The sequence below is a fragment of the Larus michahellis genome, chromosome 8 (assembly GCF_964199755.1).
Source record: "Larus michahellis chromosome 8, bLarMic1.1, whole genome shotgun sequence".
In the NCBI taxonomy this organism is placed as follows: Eukaryota; Metazoa; Chordata; class Aves; order Charadriiformes; family Laridae; genus Larus; species Larus michahellis.
The window spans coordinates 4,383,242-4,399,866 of NC_133903.1; the positions used below are offsets into that span (position 1 = coordinate 4,383,242).

Here is a 16,625-nt window from a genome sequence, read left to right on the forward strand (position 1 = left end):
AGGTCGCACTTACTGCTGGGACTGCTTCTCAGCCAGCTCCCGGGTCCGCTCCTGGGCAGGAAGAGAAGGGAAAGCAAAATCAAAACCAAGAGGGTGGCACGAGCATCACCCCGACCAGCACTCCCTGCCGCGGGGGCCAGGCTGGGGGAAACCGCCGGGGGGAGATCCAGCAACACCCCCGCCCCACCAAGGCCCCCGTCCCACCGCCGACTGACCCACACCGTCCTCTGGATCATTTTGGCCACTTTGAGCAGCAGCTGCCCGAAGTCGCCCGGCTCGAAGCTGGTGGCCGAGTGCTGGATGCAGAGGCAGAGCAGGAAGGCGGGTGTCAGCTTGTGGTCGTCCCCCCCCGGCTCGATCAGGGTCATGATGCGCCGCAGGAGCACGTCCTCGGCTGCCGGCTCGAACTCCAGCAGCAGCTTTCTGCGGGGCGCCCTGGGGCCGCCGGCGGGCGAGGGGCCTTGCTTTTTGGTGGCAGGGTCCCTCTCCTTCAGCAGGCTGCCGCACGCCCCGCAGACGGGGGGGCCCTCGGGGACGGCGGGGTGCAGGGCTCGCAGCCTCAGCAGGGTCTGCGCCGGCAGCGGCTGCGCCTTCATGGGGTCCTTGTAGAGGAGCAGGTAGTAGAGACCGAGGGAGAGGAGGTCCCCGTGCCGCAGCACGACCGTCCGGGCCACCTCGGCAAAGTTGACGGAGATGCCAGCGCCGGCGATGGGCTCCAGCACCAGCTTCTCCTCCGAGCGATGCCGGGAAGGTCGGAGCTTCCTGATGGTGCAGTGCAGGGGTAAGATGTCGGGGGCCGACAGGCTGATGCTGGGCCTGCTCGCCTGCGTCCTCTGGCCCACCGTGTGCTGCTCGCGGTTCAGCAGGTAAACCAAGCTGTCCTGCCGAGCGGGGAGAGGCGGCATGAACCGCGGAGGGGGGAAAAAAGGGACCCTCCTCCCCACCGCCATGCAGTGGGTGCTGCAGCCTCCTGTGTCCCCAAGCCGCCCACCCGCCTGCTGCACCTTTGCACGGCAAAACCACCTTCCTCCCTTTATTTTCCTTCCTGCCGAGCAGGACAGCAGCGATCCCTGCTTTGGCCACCCTAATAAACGGGCACAGTAACTTTGGACATGCAGTAAACGGAGCTGCTTTGGGCAGAAGGAACCCTCTCTCCACCTCTCACCCCCTCCTCTTCCCGCAGCTGCTTTTCCTTCCCACCTTCTCCCCCCAGCCTGCAGGGGTGCCCGCAGCCCCCTGCCCGGGGGAGGGCGGGGGGACCCCGGGCAGAGCAGCAGCTCCCTGCCCTGCCTGTCCCCCCACCTGCCCGCATGCCCCGGGGCAGCTCACATAACCCCCCCGTGCCTCAGTTTCCCCAGCTGTACTAACGGGTGGCAGCTGCAGTGCCAGTGCCAGTGCCACCCTGCCGGAAAGCTTGGAACACCCAGATACTCAACGGGGACAAGGTAGCCATTAACTTAAGAGCCGTCCCAGTCCTTTCCAGTTCTCCAAGTGCCTCCAGCACTGGGGACCAGGCGCTCCCAGACGCGCTGTCTCCTGGCTGCCTCCCATTGCGTTTGCCACTAACGAAGCAGCCAGACAGTGGCCGGGGTGGCTCAGCCATCACCCGCAAAACCGGGCCTCCCTTGTGCCAAGGCAGGGATGCTGCTCCAGCGGCTTTCCCCGTGCCGGGGGTCACAGCTCCTTGCTCCGCGCGCCCCCCCCCAACCCCGTGCTTGGGGACAGCCTTGGGGACAAGGCTTCAAGTCCCAAGCTGGCACCGCTCGTTTTCTAAAGGATGCTCTTCCACGCCGCTCACCCCCATCCCAACCCCAGCAGCTCCGGCCATGCAAGCAGCTCCCCCCCCCCGCCCCGCGCCTTCCCGGGGGTTTGGGGAGGGGGAGCAGGAGGAAAGCCGGGGGTGGGGGGGGGTGTGCCGGTGGGGGGGTGAGCAGGGGGGCGGCGCGGTGCTTACATGCTGCTGGCTGTAGCCCTGCAGGAGCAGGAGGTGCGGGGACTGGTAGAGGGAGTACCGCATGCTGCCGCCGCTCCGCGCCGCCGCCGGGCTCCCGGGCAGGGTGGAACAGTGCCGCTGGAGCCCTTCCCCGCTGCCGGCCCCGCTGCCGGCCCCGCTGCCGGCCCGCCGAACCGGGCAGCCCAGGCTGGTCTCGCTGAGGCTGCGCCGCAGGAGCGGCGGGGGGGGACCGCGGCGCTCAGCCCCCGCCGGCGCCCGCCGGGCCCCCCGCGCCCGGTGCCGCTGCAGCTTCCGCGCTTGGGCGTTGATGCCTGCGGGGAATTGATTTTGGGGATGGGGGGGGGGGGGGGGGGGAAGAGCAGCGTTCAGCCCCCGCCGCCTCCCCGGGACCCCCGCAGCCGCAGCGCCCCGCGGCTGGGGGGATGCTGCGGCGAGGGAGAGGGGATGGAGCGGCTGAACCCGTCCCCCCCCCCCGCCTTCCCCGCTCCACGGGACTACGCGGTCCCCTGCCCTCCTCGAAAGGTGACGCCGGGACACCAACGCGGGGAGTTTCGTGCCCCAATGCCACCGCCGAAAAGGGGGTGCCCCAGCCCTCCCCAGCCCCCAAACCCCACTGACCGGGGGGCAGCCGGGCTCAGCGTCCGCAGCATCCCCCACCCGCCCCCGGCCACGCTGCCGGGGCTGGGGAGTGGGGGGGAGGGGGGGCAAGAGGAAATCGCTGCTAAAAAGAAATTTAGCTCAATCTTTGAAATCTTTGCAATAAAAAAAAAAAGGGTGGGGGGGTGGGGGGGGCTTGGATGCCGCCTTCAGGCCTTTAGCACTCGGTGACCGGCAGCAAGCGGGAGACACCGCCGCCCCCCCCCCCCTCCCCAGCATCATCAGCCAGGCCTGGGGGCTGCAGCGGAGCCTGCCTGCCGCAGGAGCAAGCTGGAATTAACTTCTCCCAAGCATCAATTCGGGCAGAGCCGTCCGCAAGATGAACGGGAGCCGGAGCGAACGGATAAGCCTGGCCGAGCTGCAAAAGCAGCCCCTGCTGTGGCATCCCCGGCCCCGGAGGAGGCGGGGGTCCCCACGGGCCCTCCATGCTGCCAGCGTGGCTTGAGCTCTGCAGGAGGAATAAGAAGTTGCGGGTGCGACGGGCGATGCTCGTACCTCGGGTGGGCAGCCTCCTGGGAGCAGGTCGCTGGCATTCGGGGAGGACGAAGAGAAGGCGAAAAAAAAAAACCCCAAACCCTAAAGGCTTTGCTTGCGGGAGCAGCGGGGCAGCGGCGGCGGCGGTGCAGAACGGAGGCAGAGCCCCCCTCACAGCTCGGCCGGCCAGCGAGCAGAGCAGGCTTCGGCCGGCGGGATTTGGGGACAGCCGGCAGGATTTGGGGACGGCAGAGCAGAGAGCCCAGTGCCCAGGGCTGCTTAAAGGGACACTCACAACCTCAGACCCAAAAAAAAACATCATCTGCCTTATTTGGTGAGGAATGGGCTGCAGGTTCTGAAATACATTTTTTTTTGTTTGTTTGTTTTAAGTCAAGCGCTCCTTTGCTGGGAAAATAAAAGAGATGGGGATGGGGAGAGGGAGAAAATAGCCCCTCCTGTTTACATGCCTTGGGATTAGGGCAAGGCACGGCCAAGCAGCCCCGAACAGTCCAGTGCCCTGCGTCCTTCTTAAAAAGGCAATCGGCCCCGCTCTCGTCCCCATCGCAGCCAGCAAGATGGCACAGGACGCCTGCGTCCCGCGGATGTGAAATCCAGGGGGTGCAACACGCCTGCTTGGGGGGGGAGCGCACAAACTGTGCCACTGGGGATGCCAACGACCACCCCAAACGCGTCTGCAGGAGGCCTTGGCTCCCCCCAGGAGCCCTGTCCCCACCCCACAGCACGGAAATGCGCCAAAGGGATGAGGGATGGCTGGGGCGATGCAGGTCCCAGCCCGGCCCGCGGGAGTGGGGGCAGAGAGGGGCCGGATCCTGGGGAGTAGCTCCCGCTGGAGCTCATTGCACTGGGACGGAGCGGGAGCTGCGGGACTGGGGTCCCGCCGTCCGAGAGACACGCCATCAGCGGTCCCTTATCTAGGGGAAAGGAAGCTTCTGTATTTATTTTGTGGAGGAAAAAGCTGCTTTTTTACTGCCGATAGAGCCCCCGTCACAAGCTCCCCGCTAACCCCGGAGCTGCGCTGGAAAGATAAACACAGCTCTTTTCCTGAGCATAACAAAGTCCCTCCGTAAAACGGGGTTATTTTTTTTTTTTCAGTCCGCTGGTACTGTTTTCTCTTCCCGAGCGTGTGCATGTTATCCCACCCAAAATGCTGCGTGAGCGTCCCCGACACAGCGTGGCCGGGGCAGCTGCCGAAGCCACATGGCAATGCGGATGGGAACGGGTCAGGATCGGACCCCGTCCCGTAGGGAGAGCTGGGCACCCCAGGCAGGGACATCGCACGTCCCCCGGCCGAGCTGCTGCCTCTAAACCCACCCTGCATCCCAGGGGGGGAAACCTGCCAGTTTTGGCACCTGGGATCTGCTTCTTTTTCAGCCTAGGAAAAAGGTTCCCTTTTCCTGGTTGAGAAATAGATCAGTCAATAAATAACTCCCCAGGCCCCAGGAAAGGAGAAATGCTTTGAATTTACCCAGGAGGGGCTAATGCCGGGCTAGTGCTTCCTAATGTAATTGCTACGCAGGCCCCGCAGGGAGTCCTCCCTGGATGCAGTCGTGCTAAGGTATATCAAAGCCAGACCCGCAGAGGTACCTGCCAGAGCATCTTTCGCTACAATAAGCTTAACTCCTAAGTTTCTCAAGGCGTGCACGCGATTCAGCCTCCAGCCTCCCGGGAAAGGCCCTGCAAGCTCAGGACACGGTGCGAAATGGGGCTGGTTTGGAAGCTGAATGCCGTAAAGATGCCAAGTGCCGCACCCGTCTCCCAGCACCTCTTAATTTGCGGGTGTTTTCCCCAGATGCTCCCCAGTCGCTGCCTCGTCGCTCCCGAAAAGGAGCGGGGCCAGGGGCAGCAGTGACAGAGGGCGTCAGCCTCGTTTACTGCGGAGATGCTCTACCTGTGCTGCTGATTAGTGGCACGAGGGGCGAGTGCCGTCCTCCCCAGTGGGAAGCAGCTAATCAGCTAATTAGGATAATGGGTAACTGAGCAGATAAAACTCCTAAGCTATTTGCTAACAGGTCACGGGTGGCTGTGGAGCCTTTCCCCCCGCCTCCTGCTCAGCAGCGGGGCAGGCAGCGACGCACCAGCCTGTGCGACGCCAGCGGTCCCAGCCGTGCGGCTCCGGCGATGCCCTGCGCCAGGAAGGGCCCCGCAGGTATTTCCCTGGGGATCCTGCTTTGCAGCATCCCTGTGCTTTTTTTTTTTTCTTTTTTTTTCTTTTTTTTTTTTTTTTCCTTCCCCCGCTAGGGAGCTGCAAGCCCGAAGTTCCTTTATTTTTGCACAGATGCTGCATTTTTCCACACCAGCGCCTCACCACCCTGGGCAGGCAGCTGACGCTCGGCAAAGGGACCTCTGCCAGCTCGAGGCTGGTGACAAGGGTGACCCCGGTGGAGGGGACTCGCAGTCAGTCCCCATCACACCAGGAGTTTTGTGTTTCTTTGAGGTGCTAGATGAGGGGGAAGCAGGTGCCTTCCCCCAGATGCTCTGCATCGCTCCTATCCATCTCCGGCATCTCGCGGATGGGGTGGGAAAGTGTGGTCCCAGCCCCGCAGCATCCCTCCGGGCAGCGCCACCGCCACCAGGAGAGACTGGTGACAGAGCCTGCCACCAAAATAAAGGGCCGCGGGAGTGCGGCTTCTAAACGGTGAGACAAATGAGGGCTGTGTAGTCTGCAGAGCAGACAGCCTAAACAAACGTGGGTGTAGGTTTTTCTGTCTCGGAAGAGCTTGGTCAGCTATGGAAAATGCCTGAAGGTTAAAAAAAAAAAAAAAAATAAAAAAAAAATAGAGAATTTCCACCACCCCGCCCAGGAGTGCTAAAACAAATGAAGCGATATCCACATTGAAAGTGTAATGGGCTTATTTCCAGCGCCAGGGCACACGATCCGGTCAGGAACTTCTCCTCCATCAGAAATCACCGAAGGGTGCCAAGCCCAGGCCGGCTCGGTGTTGCCGGCTCCCTCGCCGGGCAGCCTGGAGCTGGGTGGGAGCCTCACCCTCCCCACGGCTGCCAGCCCACCCAGGATCCAGGTTCCCCGGGTGGGAACGCCGCTCGTTGCAGCCGAGGGGAAGAATTTGAGGCTGAGAGCTGAAGTGACCTTGGGCTCAGGCAGGGAGCTGCCACGTGGCCCTCCCCGCCGTGTGCTATAACCATCGCGCTTGGCTCTTGCCCTTTCCTCTGTTCAAAAGAAGCTGTTTTTAGAGTCACCTCTCTCCCAAAGCGCTTAACTGCTCTCTGATCCCGGCTGGAGAAAGCCAAAGAGACGAGCAGAGCATCCACCTTCGCTGCTCCCTCCCTGGCCCGAGCCCCTCTGTCTCTGCATCCCGTGCAGCGAGCTGGGACCGGTCCTGCAGCGTCCCCTCCCTGAGCAGACACAAGGATGGGACACGGCGAGGGATGGAGGGTGCCCTGTCTCACCGTCGGGTGCCAGTGGACCACCCCGCACAGCGTTAATATCAGGGCAGGGGCTGCTTTCCACCGCTCCTCCATCCTTCCCATTTCCAGGCAGGAGGTGAGCCCAGCCCCAGCTCCCCGCGCTGATGGGGACCAAACTCCACGCTCAGATTTTGGGGCACCCAGGCAAAATCGCAACAGCGAACTGCAGCTGGTGGGGCTCCAGCAGCCTCTGCCTTCCCCCAAAATGCCCACAGCTGGTTTCCCTCACGCCGTGTGCCTGGGCTCCTTCTAGCCCTTGTTAAAGCAGACGGAGCCCACTGGGCATGGGACAGGTCAGGTCATTTGTTCTGCTGCCGATGGGGGAACCTTGGCTCTTGTTTGCAGAGCGCCTGGGGTAATCCTGCACTCTCTTCAGGTTATTTTTGACAATCACAACCCTTTCCACCACTTGGTGCCCATCCCTGGCCGACACCTCCCGAGCCTGATACAGACCCTTCCATCAGCAGGTCAGACCCATCAAGGGCATCATGCAATTAAAAACCTGGTTTTAAACCTTTCAGCCCTTGTCCTCCCAGGGCTTTTAGCTGAAGGTGGAAGGAGGGAAACTTCATTACTCTGCGCTGGTGTCACTTATTAACCTGCCGGTTCCTAATGATGCACTTATCTCCTCCTGCCAGCCCTGGACTCCATCAGGCACCTCCGGGTAGGGGGGGCTCTCCTGCCCTACATTGCTCTCTCTTCATTAGCTTTTCATTTTGCTTAATCGCTTCTGGTGTCTGGCCTGGGGGACGCCCGTGGGGAGATGGGGCAGCAGGGCAGTGCTCTGCCGGGCACGAAGCTGCGCCGGGGCGTGGGATGCTGGGATGCTGGTTCATGGCGATGGGAGGAACGGGCAACACCGGTGGTCTTGCCTGCTGCTGCCCAGCTGCACCTGGGGATTTGGTGTGGACCCTTAGACTGGCTGGGGTAAATATTTGAGGTCACAAGTACCAAATTTATGCAGGAGAGCACTGAGTACCGACTCTACCCAAGAGCTCTGCAGCTAAAACGCAGCTCTCCTCCCACCCAGCGCTTGCACCAGCACCCCGTGCCCAAAACATGGGGAAAAAAGGTGTAGGGTGCATCTCCCGCAGGCAACTCGGGGTGGGGGGGTGGGTGGCAGCTCCCCAGACCCTCTCCCTGCCCCGCGCCCGGCTCTGACCTGCGGTGGTGGTGTCCACATCCTTGGCTGCCAGCTCCTCCACCTCTGCCCTCTTGCGCAGCTCCAGCCGCCGCGAGAAGCCCTCCCTGGGCTTCCAAAGGTCCTGAATGAGCAGCGGCTTCTCATGGTCACCCAGGACCCTCAGGCCCTCCGTCTGCCACCGTTTCTCGGGGCCCTCGAACTTCCCGATGACATCGCACAGGGCGTACTGCCCGGCGCTGAGCTGGCTCAGCCCGTAGCGCTCCAGGGCCTCCTTCACCAGCTCCCGCGCGCCCGAGCTGCCCGTCGCCAACACGCTCTTGTAGTTGGTGCCCGCGCAGATGTTGCCCCCGAAGATCTTCAGGACACCAGGGGCCGAGAGCTGGGTGGAGAGCTCGGCTGGGTCATCCTCACCAGCTGCCGGGGAAGCGGAGGTCGAGCTCCGGTCCTTGTAGCTCAACGTCCGGTACAAGACTTGGGAGAAAATTCGGCTCTGGCGCTTCAGCCGGTTCTTGGATGGTGGAGCCATGGTGGAGGAGGACCCATAAAACATCGTGCGTGAGGTCGTCATGGGGCACAGCTGGGCAGGGAAGAGGACAAAGAGAAAGATCAGCAGTTTGCAGGACGGATGTGCAGCAGGGAAGTGCAAGCAGGAACCAGCCGGTGGCTGTGGAGGAACCACTGTCACGTCCAAGGTGGAAAGAGACAGCAGTGAGGGAGGGCTGCTTCCCTTGTGCAACCCAGCCGAGCTCAGCCGGGCTCCTCGGCATCAGCACAGTTAGCCCAGAATGGATTTGTCCCTGAAAACAGAGCCTGGAGTGATCCCAAATTTCTCCATCAAGTGTATTAAGAGGTCCCTCTCGCCCAAGCAAAATGCAGCGGGAGGAGAGCAGAGCTCAGCGGGGCCCATCCTGGTCAGGAGCCAAGGCATCAAGAGTTACTTTCCTTAACGAGTTTACAGAGCAATCCCATTTTTTAGAGGTGAAACAGAAAGCTCAAGTGCAAATTCAATCACTCTGAGGTCACCGCTAAATGCTTTTGCTCACCGAGAGGCACAGGGTGAAAATGGGCTTTAATTAGCCTTTCTAAAAATGTCCTGACTCTGGCAAATCTCTCGGCTGCTGCTAGTTTGCGGAGGATGTTAAAGCACGCGGTGGCATCGCTGACAACGCTGCCCTTGTCGCGTTAGCCAGGGCAAGGCTGCTCGGGGTTGCAGTGACCGGAGGAGACATGGCCATGGCCGTGCGACACCTTGGTCGCCAGGAACGGGCTGGAAACCACAACGCTCTTCTGGCTTTAGACGGATAGTAGTCCTGCCCGATGTCACCGCCGACATCTGGGACCGGCTGTGAAATCGCATCCTGGATGCGCAAACACCCGGCGCTTGCACGGCGCTGATAACGCCGCCGGCTGCGCTACGAACCGCCGCCGGGGAAGGTCCGGAAAGAGAATTTGAGCGTTTCTGATTCGGACAGGACGTGGATTTCCCTCACCTCCAGATTTATAGCGTGCAGGGAACAGGCAGCGAGTCGGTGCATACACAGGGGACCCCCAAAATGTCCCGCCCGCAGCTACGGGAGCGCCGTGGGGCAGGGGTTGGTGTGATCCAGCTGTGCGTGGCCAGCGAGATGTGGGGTGCCGGCAGCATTCCGCATCCGCAGCCCCACCTCGCCCGGACAGGATCTCGGCGCCGGAGCAAACCCAGCGCCATCAGGCAGAATGATGTCGGCCCTGGAAAGCCTCCAAACCACCATCTCATCCAGGAAGAAAAAGCGTCCCTGCTGCTAATGGAAGAGGTCACCTCCTAACCCAGAAACAACCTCCCTGCTGCGCACGGGGGATGTCTGTGGGGTGCCCACCTCCCCACGCCAGGACTGGAGGCCCACTGGATGCCGCAGATGGGGAAACTGAGGCACCAGCAAGCGCTAAGGCTGCAGGCCGTGCCTGGGAGCTGTGCGACCCTGCTGTACCCCAGTCATCCCTTTTTCGGGGGTTTTCGCTCCCACCAGGACTGTGACAATGCTGGGGTTTGTCCTTCTTGCCAACCTGCTGGCTCCAAAAGCGAGGACACAGCGGCTGTCTGGGTGCTGCGGGGCAGGGAGGGAGCCGGCAGCCGCCCTGGCACATCGCTGAAACCGGCCTTAGCCCAAAAAGCAGGGCTTAGCGGCTCATGTTTTGCACCCAGCCAGCCGAGCCAAGTGTTGGCTCCCCAGCAGCTTCACCAAACCCCCCTGGGTCTGGGGAACGCTGCTCCCGCTCCCACCTTGCAACCGGGGAAACTGAGGCAGGGATGGGGTTGAGGCTCCAGCTCCCCCCCACGCTGCTGCTCCTCCTCCAGCTGAGCTGCTGCTGGGGACATCCCTGGGGACAACCCTTTGCGTCTGCCGTGTGACATCTCCCAGGAGCGCCGGGCAGACCCGACCTGGGGAGCAGGTCAGGGCACTGGCAGACAGTCGGGTTGAAGAACGGCTTCCGCCGGCTGCCAGCAGGGCCCCGCCAGCCCTCATTAGCATCGGGCAGACGAAAAACTACCCCAGTGTCCCTACGAGACCGCGCCATCAAGGATGCAAAAGACGAAACTTTGTCATCAAATCACTGTTTTCAACTCGCGGATTTAATCTCCTCCGCCCTGAACAACCTCCAGCACAAAGGGAAACGTCTGCTGCTGGTAAAATCGTTCCTCCAAACCCACATCACAGACGGAGACACCATCCTCGCTTCTCGCAGGTCCCTGCCTGGTTTTGAATACGCTATTTATAGCTCAGCCATTTTCCTGCTCTTTCTAACAAATGCAACTTCTACAGAGAGCCGGGGCAAAGGCTTTTCTTGGCGGGGGGGGGAAAATAAGACCACTGGATTGAGAGACGCTTCTAACCTGGTCACCCTGTTATTCAACATCTGGAGCAACACCGGTGGGATTTCACCAGGCACCAGCCCAGGCCACCTGAGAAATTGCAGCCTTATCCCAAAAACAGCGTAATGTGGAGGACTCGAATGGGTGGGGTAAGATGGTAACAAGACGGGCTCATCTGTATGCTCGGGCACACCAGTCACCGGCATCTCCGAGGAGCCTGAAGAGAAAACTGTGGTAGGTGCGATGCTGTTGGGTCCTGCTGCGGGAGCGGGGATGCTCCAGCTGGAGCCGGCTACCTGGGGACAAGCCAGCAAAGGCGTTGACTGTTTGGGCACATCTTCCCGCAGGTTGGTGGGACATGTGCTCCTGGACCAGTTCCCCGGCTGTGCCATCGGAGGACAAACGCCTGTGGCTACGGAGACATGAACCAGACTTGCCAAAGCATCCCTCTCTTCAGCACTCAGCACTTCAGCACATCTTCTCCAACAACTATACAGGAATTAGCCAAAACCCCGTGATTGCCTCCCGGCGGGATCTCTATCAGGTTTCCTCCACCTCCTCGCACACTGTGCCGGGCCACACCAAAACCTATTTTCCCTGCCCGGCACTGTCTGTATTTGTTCTGCGGAGCTATGACAAATGCTTTTGGTATCCACGTGGCCACCACATGTCCTTCCATCACCACAACTGACTCTGCAACCGCCAGGGACTTTCCTGCGGGCTCCGAGGTTCCTGCTCCCAGGGCGGATGAGCAGCTCCTTCCCGCTGCCCCCACCCAGCCGCCCACGCAAAGCCTCCCCTTACCTTGCCATCCTTCTCACGTGCCTTTTCTCCTTCCATTCATCGTCTTCCTCAAAACGGGCCTTTCCCTCTGCCGTGCATCATCCCAGGTGGGTGTCTGTTGCGTCTCTGCAAGAGGAAGAGGAGGAGCAGTCCTGGGCCGCTCACACTGCGGTGGCTTTGGAGGGCTCGGAGATGCTGCGACTCCGCTCCCAAAGTGCATCACGTTCGCATGCGGGCTACCGAGCCACATAGATGCCCCCTATAGCCCAGCACCTCACTATATCCCCCTGCCTCCGACTAAACAGCCCAACCATGGAGGGCTGCTGACCCCCGGGGACCCACGGGGGACGCGTGGCCAGTGACGGGCATGTTTGCACGTGTTCATCCAGCCACAGCCTGTAGATGGGAATGACCAGCCCAACCCCAAGCCCAGGCTCCGTCCCAGCAGGAACGCGGCAGCCTCGTGGGGGAGACGGAGCAAAGCCAGCCACGGCGATGCCCACCAACAGCACCTACCCCATCGCACAGGGGCAGGGAGAGAATAGCTAGAGGAAAAGAAACGCTATCAGAAAGGAAAGGCAAAGGGGAGGAGATGGGACCAGAAACAACCCCATGACCTTCGTCTCCGTCTCCCAAGCGCACGTGTCCCAGGGGATGCCAGGCTGGGGACCCTCTCGCCCATGGGTGGACAGCAAGTCCCAGACCAACTCCTTCCCCCCAGCAGCCGCAACACGCTGGGATGCTCACCGAGATTTGTTTTTCCTGAATCTCAGTCTATTTTGCTGGATATCACAGAGAGCCACCAAGCACCGTCCCCTCAACCTCCCGGCACCGGTCTGCGGGAACATGACCACCGATAACCGAAAGAGCAAAGAAGCACCCGCAAAGCGCCTGCGGTGATTTCACGGGCGTCTCTCAGAACGAGCCGGCAGGGCACAAGAAATACACTTTTCCATGGCTCCACCGCCATTAAAAGCAAACACGCCACCTAATTAAATCACCTAATCAGGGCCTCGGCGTGGGCTGGGTCCAGCCCCTCTCGCTGGCCCAGCGCTGGGGCTACGGGGGAAACTTTCTGCCGGGCGACAGGGTCGTGGTGCGAAAGGCAAAGGGACGCTAAAGCCGCCTCTGCTGCTCGACGCTTCTTCCAGTGATTAATCGCTCCCGCCGGTTAAATATTTATGCCTTATTTCCAATGTGTCTGGCTTCAGCTGCCAGACATTGATTCTTGTCATGCTTTTCTCTGCTCAATTAACGAGCTTTTGGCCACCGTGTATTTTTCTCCTCTGCGAGAGTATTTAGATGCTTTAACCAAGCCCCCCCACCCCTTGTTTCTCTTTGAGGTGATTTATGAGCAGAATAACTGGATGGCCACCTCCTCTCTCGCCGTTAAGACATTTTCTGCAGCCTCTCCGTCCCTTCCCCTCGGTTCCCACATCTCCGCCGCCGACACGGAGAGACTGGGTTTGGCTGTTGTGAGCCCAAATGCAGTTCTGAGAGCGCCCTGACTCAAAATGCGAATAACTGCTATTTTTTTCCGGCGCCAAATTTCCCATTACGTCTTCAATTCTCCAGCACAGAAATGGGGGCAGACACGGAGCCGCCTGCCCCCCCGTCTCCCCCAAGGCTGCCCCCGATGGAGAAGGGAGCCGGTGAGCCCCTGCGCTGCCTCTCCCAGCGTCTGCGAGCAGCTTCGGCCGAAAACGGTGCGTGGTCAGTTTATCGTCCGGATGAGGGACAGGAAAACACGTATAACTCCAGTTATTATTTTTGGGTGCGAGAAGATTTCCATTTTCCATTCCGTTCCAGTTAGGATGCCTTTCGCTCGCCCGGTTTACCGGCCGGATTTGTACAAGCTCTGGGTCAGCCCCAGGTTTTTCCAGAAATCATTTCTATCTCCTTCCAGATTAGCGATAAAAGCACTGAAACACCCAGGGCACGCTACCAGCTAGCAGTGCCCAGCGGTGATAATCTCCTCTGATAACTGCCTTTGAAATGGAGCAGGTTTATTTAATACGAGCTTTCTTGACACTGTATAACGTCGGCACTAAATACTGGACTGGACTGACTCTTTTAATACTGGAAAGTGCAGATTTTTACAAGAATATCACCTCGCATAACTCAAATGCTTTGTAAAAGTGTATTACAGCCAGAGAGTCACCTCTCGCATCAGAGGCTGAAATCATTTTGACTTGCCAGGAGTTATTTTCCATATAGCTGCCTTGGATGGCAGGGATTTATTCCTGGTGAAGTCTTTAATCAATTAAAGCCTGAGCCAGGTTTCTCCCTCTTCTCCCCGGGGGGATGCTATCAAGCCAATCAACCTGTAGCTACCAGGTCATCTTACTCCCTTTTGGGATGAGCAGCAACGCTATTAAAACCCTTTTTAATCTTCTGGAATTTCCCCAGGGCTCGTCCCGGAGCAGACGCAGCTCTGCACGGCCGGGCGGTGAGATTTCAGCTGTAACCGTCCCAGAACAGCAACCAGAAAAGCAAAGCCATTTCCCCAGACCTCTATTTGAAAGAAAGAATTCCCTTTTTTTTTTTTTTTTTTTTTTTGGCTGGGGGGGGAGGCAGAAAGCACTGGCGTCGCAGCCTCGGTGCAATGGCAAGGAGCGCAGCCTGGATGCTGCGCGCGCGGAGGGAGAGGCTGCCCCGGCACTGCAATGTGGAACAAATTATAAGCGGGAGAGCAAAGGAAATGAGAACACCCTGGACGCGGCGGCTTTGACGTGCGCTCCTCGCCTCCAAATCCTGCCCCTCTGCACATCCCGTCCCTCCCGCCCAGGCTGCCAGGGCAGAGCCCAGACCCCTCCGTTCTGAACCACAGCCCCCCACTCCCTTCCATTCCGGATCAAATACTCGCTTCAGAGCCCAACCTTTTCTTGTGTGAGTTTTATCCGTCTAATCTAGGGACAGATTGGAGGCTGCAAATGTCGATGCCATCCTCGGCGCCGTCCTTAGCCGGATTGGAGCGGGTAAACTCCTTACCGCGTTATTATTAGCAGTAGGCACCCTGAGGTAGCGCCCTGGACCCCACGGCCCAGGGACCGCTCAAACAGGACATAAAGGCAATCCCGGTCCTGCAAAGATGGACTAACAGTTTGTCTTAAAGGCAGCTATAGCTCCACAAATACATTATAATGATTCGGGACCCAATTCTACGAGGACAACAGGAGTCCTTTTAACAGGTTTTCTTTTCTTGCTTTTTTTTTCTTTTTTTTTTTTCCCCCCCTCTCGTTATTTTTGCAAGGTCTTTTGAGCCGCCAGCGTGCATCAGCTCTCCGGTAATGCGCAAGTAGGAACGCCAGCCCCCTGCCCCGGCAGTTCTATTCACACACACACACGCAAGAAACACTTCACAAAGAGCATTTGCTTTCTGCTGCCTTCCGAGCAGCAGAGTCTCGGTAGGCTGCCTAATTATAAGATCTTAGCAATAATTTCTTTTTTTTTTTTTTCAGCGATAATTAACTGATCCTGGAGAGTGCTGAAAATAAGCACTTCCCGAGCAAGTAGCAAACTCCCCTGAGTTTTCTCTGCTAAAGTTACAACTCAGCATGAAACTGCTCCAGCCCCGCGGGGATGCGGAGCATCCCAGCACCTCCCTGCCAAGGCCTGGGATGCCAAGACAATCACAAGCAGCTGAAAACAGGTGAAATGGCGTGTGTGGAATGGCAGCGGGATCCCAAGGGGCGTGCAATGGGGAGACGGATGCCAAGGGATATGGAATCAGGAGAAGGATCCCAAGGGATGTGCCATGGGTAGAAGGATCCCAAGCACTGTGCAATGGGACAAGGATCTCAAGGGGTATGGAATGAGGATGAGGATCCTAAGGAGTGTGCAATGGGATAAGGACCCCCAGGGGTGTGCAATGGGACAAGGATCCAAGGGGTGTGCTATGGGGAGAAGGATCCCAAGGGATATGGAATCAGGAGAAGGATCCCAAGGGGTGTGCAATGGGACAAGGACCCCCAGGGGCATGCAATGGGACAAGGATCCAAGGGGCGTGCAATGGGCAGAAGGACCCTCAGGGGTGTGCAATGGGACAAGGATCCAAGGGGTGTGCTATGGGGAGAAGGATCCAAGGGGTACGGAATCAGGAGAAGGATTCCAAGGGGTGTGCAATGAGGAGAAGGGTCCCAAGGGGTACGGAATCGGGAGAAGGATTCCAAAGGGCGTGCAACGGGACAAGGAGCCAAGGGGCATGCAACGGGGAGAGGGATCCCAAGCTGTACACCATGGGGAGAAGGATCCCAAGGGGCGTGCAATGGCCCAAGGACCCCCCAGGGGTGTGAAATGGGACAGGGATCCCAAGGGCTGTGCCACGGGGAGAAGGATCCCCAGGTGCCCGGCAGGGGGACAGGGATCCCAAGGCGCTGCCTCTCCCCAGCGCAGCCCCCCCTGCCCGCCCGGTGCTGCGGGGCAGGTCGGGTCTCCAACGGCAACGGGAGAAGCCTCAACCCCCGCCGCCGCTTCCCTCCTGCCTCCCCTTCCCCAGGGAACGAGAAACAAACATTCCCGTCCCAGCAGGCGGGGGGGACCTGGAGAGGCTCCCGGGGGCGGGGGTGTCCCGGGGATGCTACCGGGGTGATCTGCCCCCCTACCACCACCCCCCCCAAAAAAAAAAATGGGGGGGGAGGGGTTACCTGGGGTAGGGTCCGTCCGCGATGCGCGCCCCCCGCCGCCGGTACTCACCGTGCGGGGCTCGGCGGGGCGGCCTCGGCGCGGCCCCCGGCGGCTGCAGCGCCCGGAGCCGCCGGGGCTGCGCGGCGCGTCCCGTCCCGTCCCGTCCCGCCGCCGGGGCGGAGCGGAGCCCAGCGGCGATGGGGCGCCCCCCCGCGGCCGCCCGCCGCTACGCGCAGCGCCGAGCACCCCGACACGGGCCGGGGGGAGGCGGGGTAGGGGGGGGAGAGGCAGTCGGTGTGAACGGGCCGGTTCTCCCCGCCGGTGCCCGGTTAAAACGGCAGGGAGAGGGAGAGGCAGGGCTGCGCCGGCGGCTGCGGGCTTTTGGCTGAACTGGTTTTATCAAAAAAAGCCCCAAAATCGAGCTGGGGACTCCCGCGGCTGCGCAGGGGCCGAGGGTTGTAATCGGGAGGGGATTGAATCGCGACTGCACCGGGGAGTCGTTCGAGACGAGGTGGTCGCCGATGCTCTGCCTCCCTCGGTTAAAAATTCTCCTCTTCGGTTAAACGCGCGTTTCTCTGCGTGATGGGGTTACGCTGTGGGTGGGAAGGCGGCTCTGCCACCCAGGCACCCTCTGGGAACGACAGCCCAAAAGCAAAGCGAAGCCAGGAGGCCTCCCAGGGCAGCCCGGT

General features: G+C 60.2%; 1 protein-coding gene across 3 annotated transcripts in view; it reads right to left on the reverse strand.

Annotated features, from left to right (window-relative positions):
- Positions 1-16,105, reverse strand: part of RADIL (Rap associating with DIL domain) — a 27,025-nt gene extending 10,920 nt beyond the window's left edge. The window contains exons 1-6 of one of the 3 annotated variants that reach the window (XM_074598888.1): positions 16,006-16,105; positions 11,332-11,436; positions 7,695-8,253; positions 1,955-2,265; positions 216-881; positions 14-51 (exon numbers count right to left, since the gene is read on the reverse strand). In XM_074598888.1, coding sequence (XP_074454989.1) covers positions 14-51; positions 216-881; positions 1,955-2,265; positions 7,695-8,253; positions 11,332-11,367 — 1,610 coding nt within the window. In that variant the 5' untranslated portion in view covers positions 11,368-11,436; positions 16,006-16,105. Of the gene's footprint in view, positions 1-13; positions 52-215; positions 882-1,954; positions 2,266-7,694; positions 8,254-11,331; positions 11,437-15,956 lie in introns of all 3 variants that reach the window. The other 2 variants (XM_074598889.1, XM_074598887.1) reach the window with 2 other exon arrangements.
- Between the last annotated feature and the right edge of the window lie 520 nt (positions 16,106-16,625).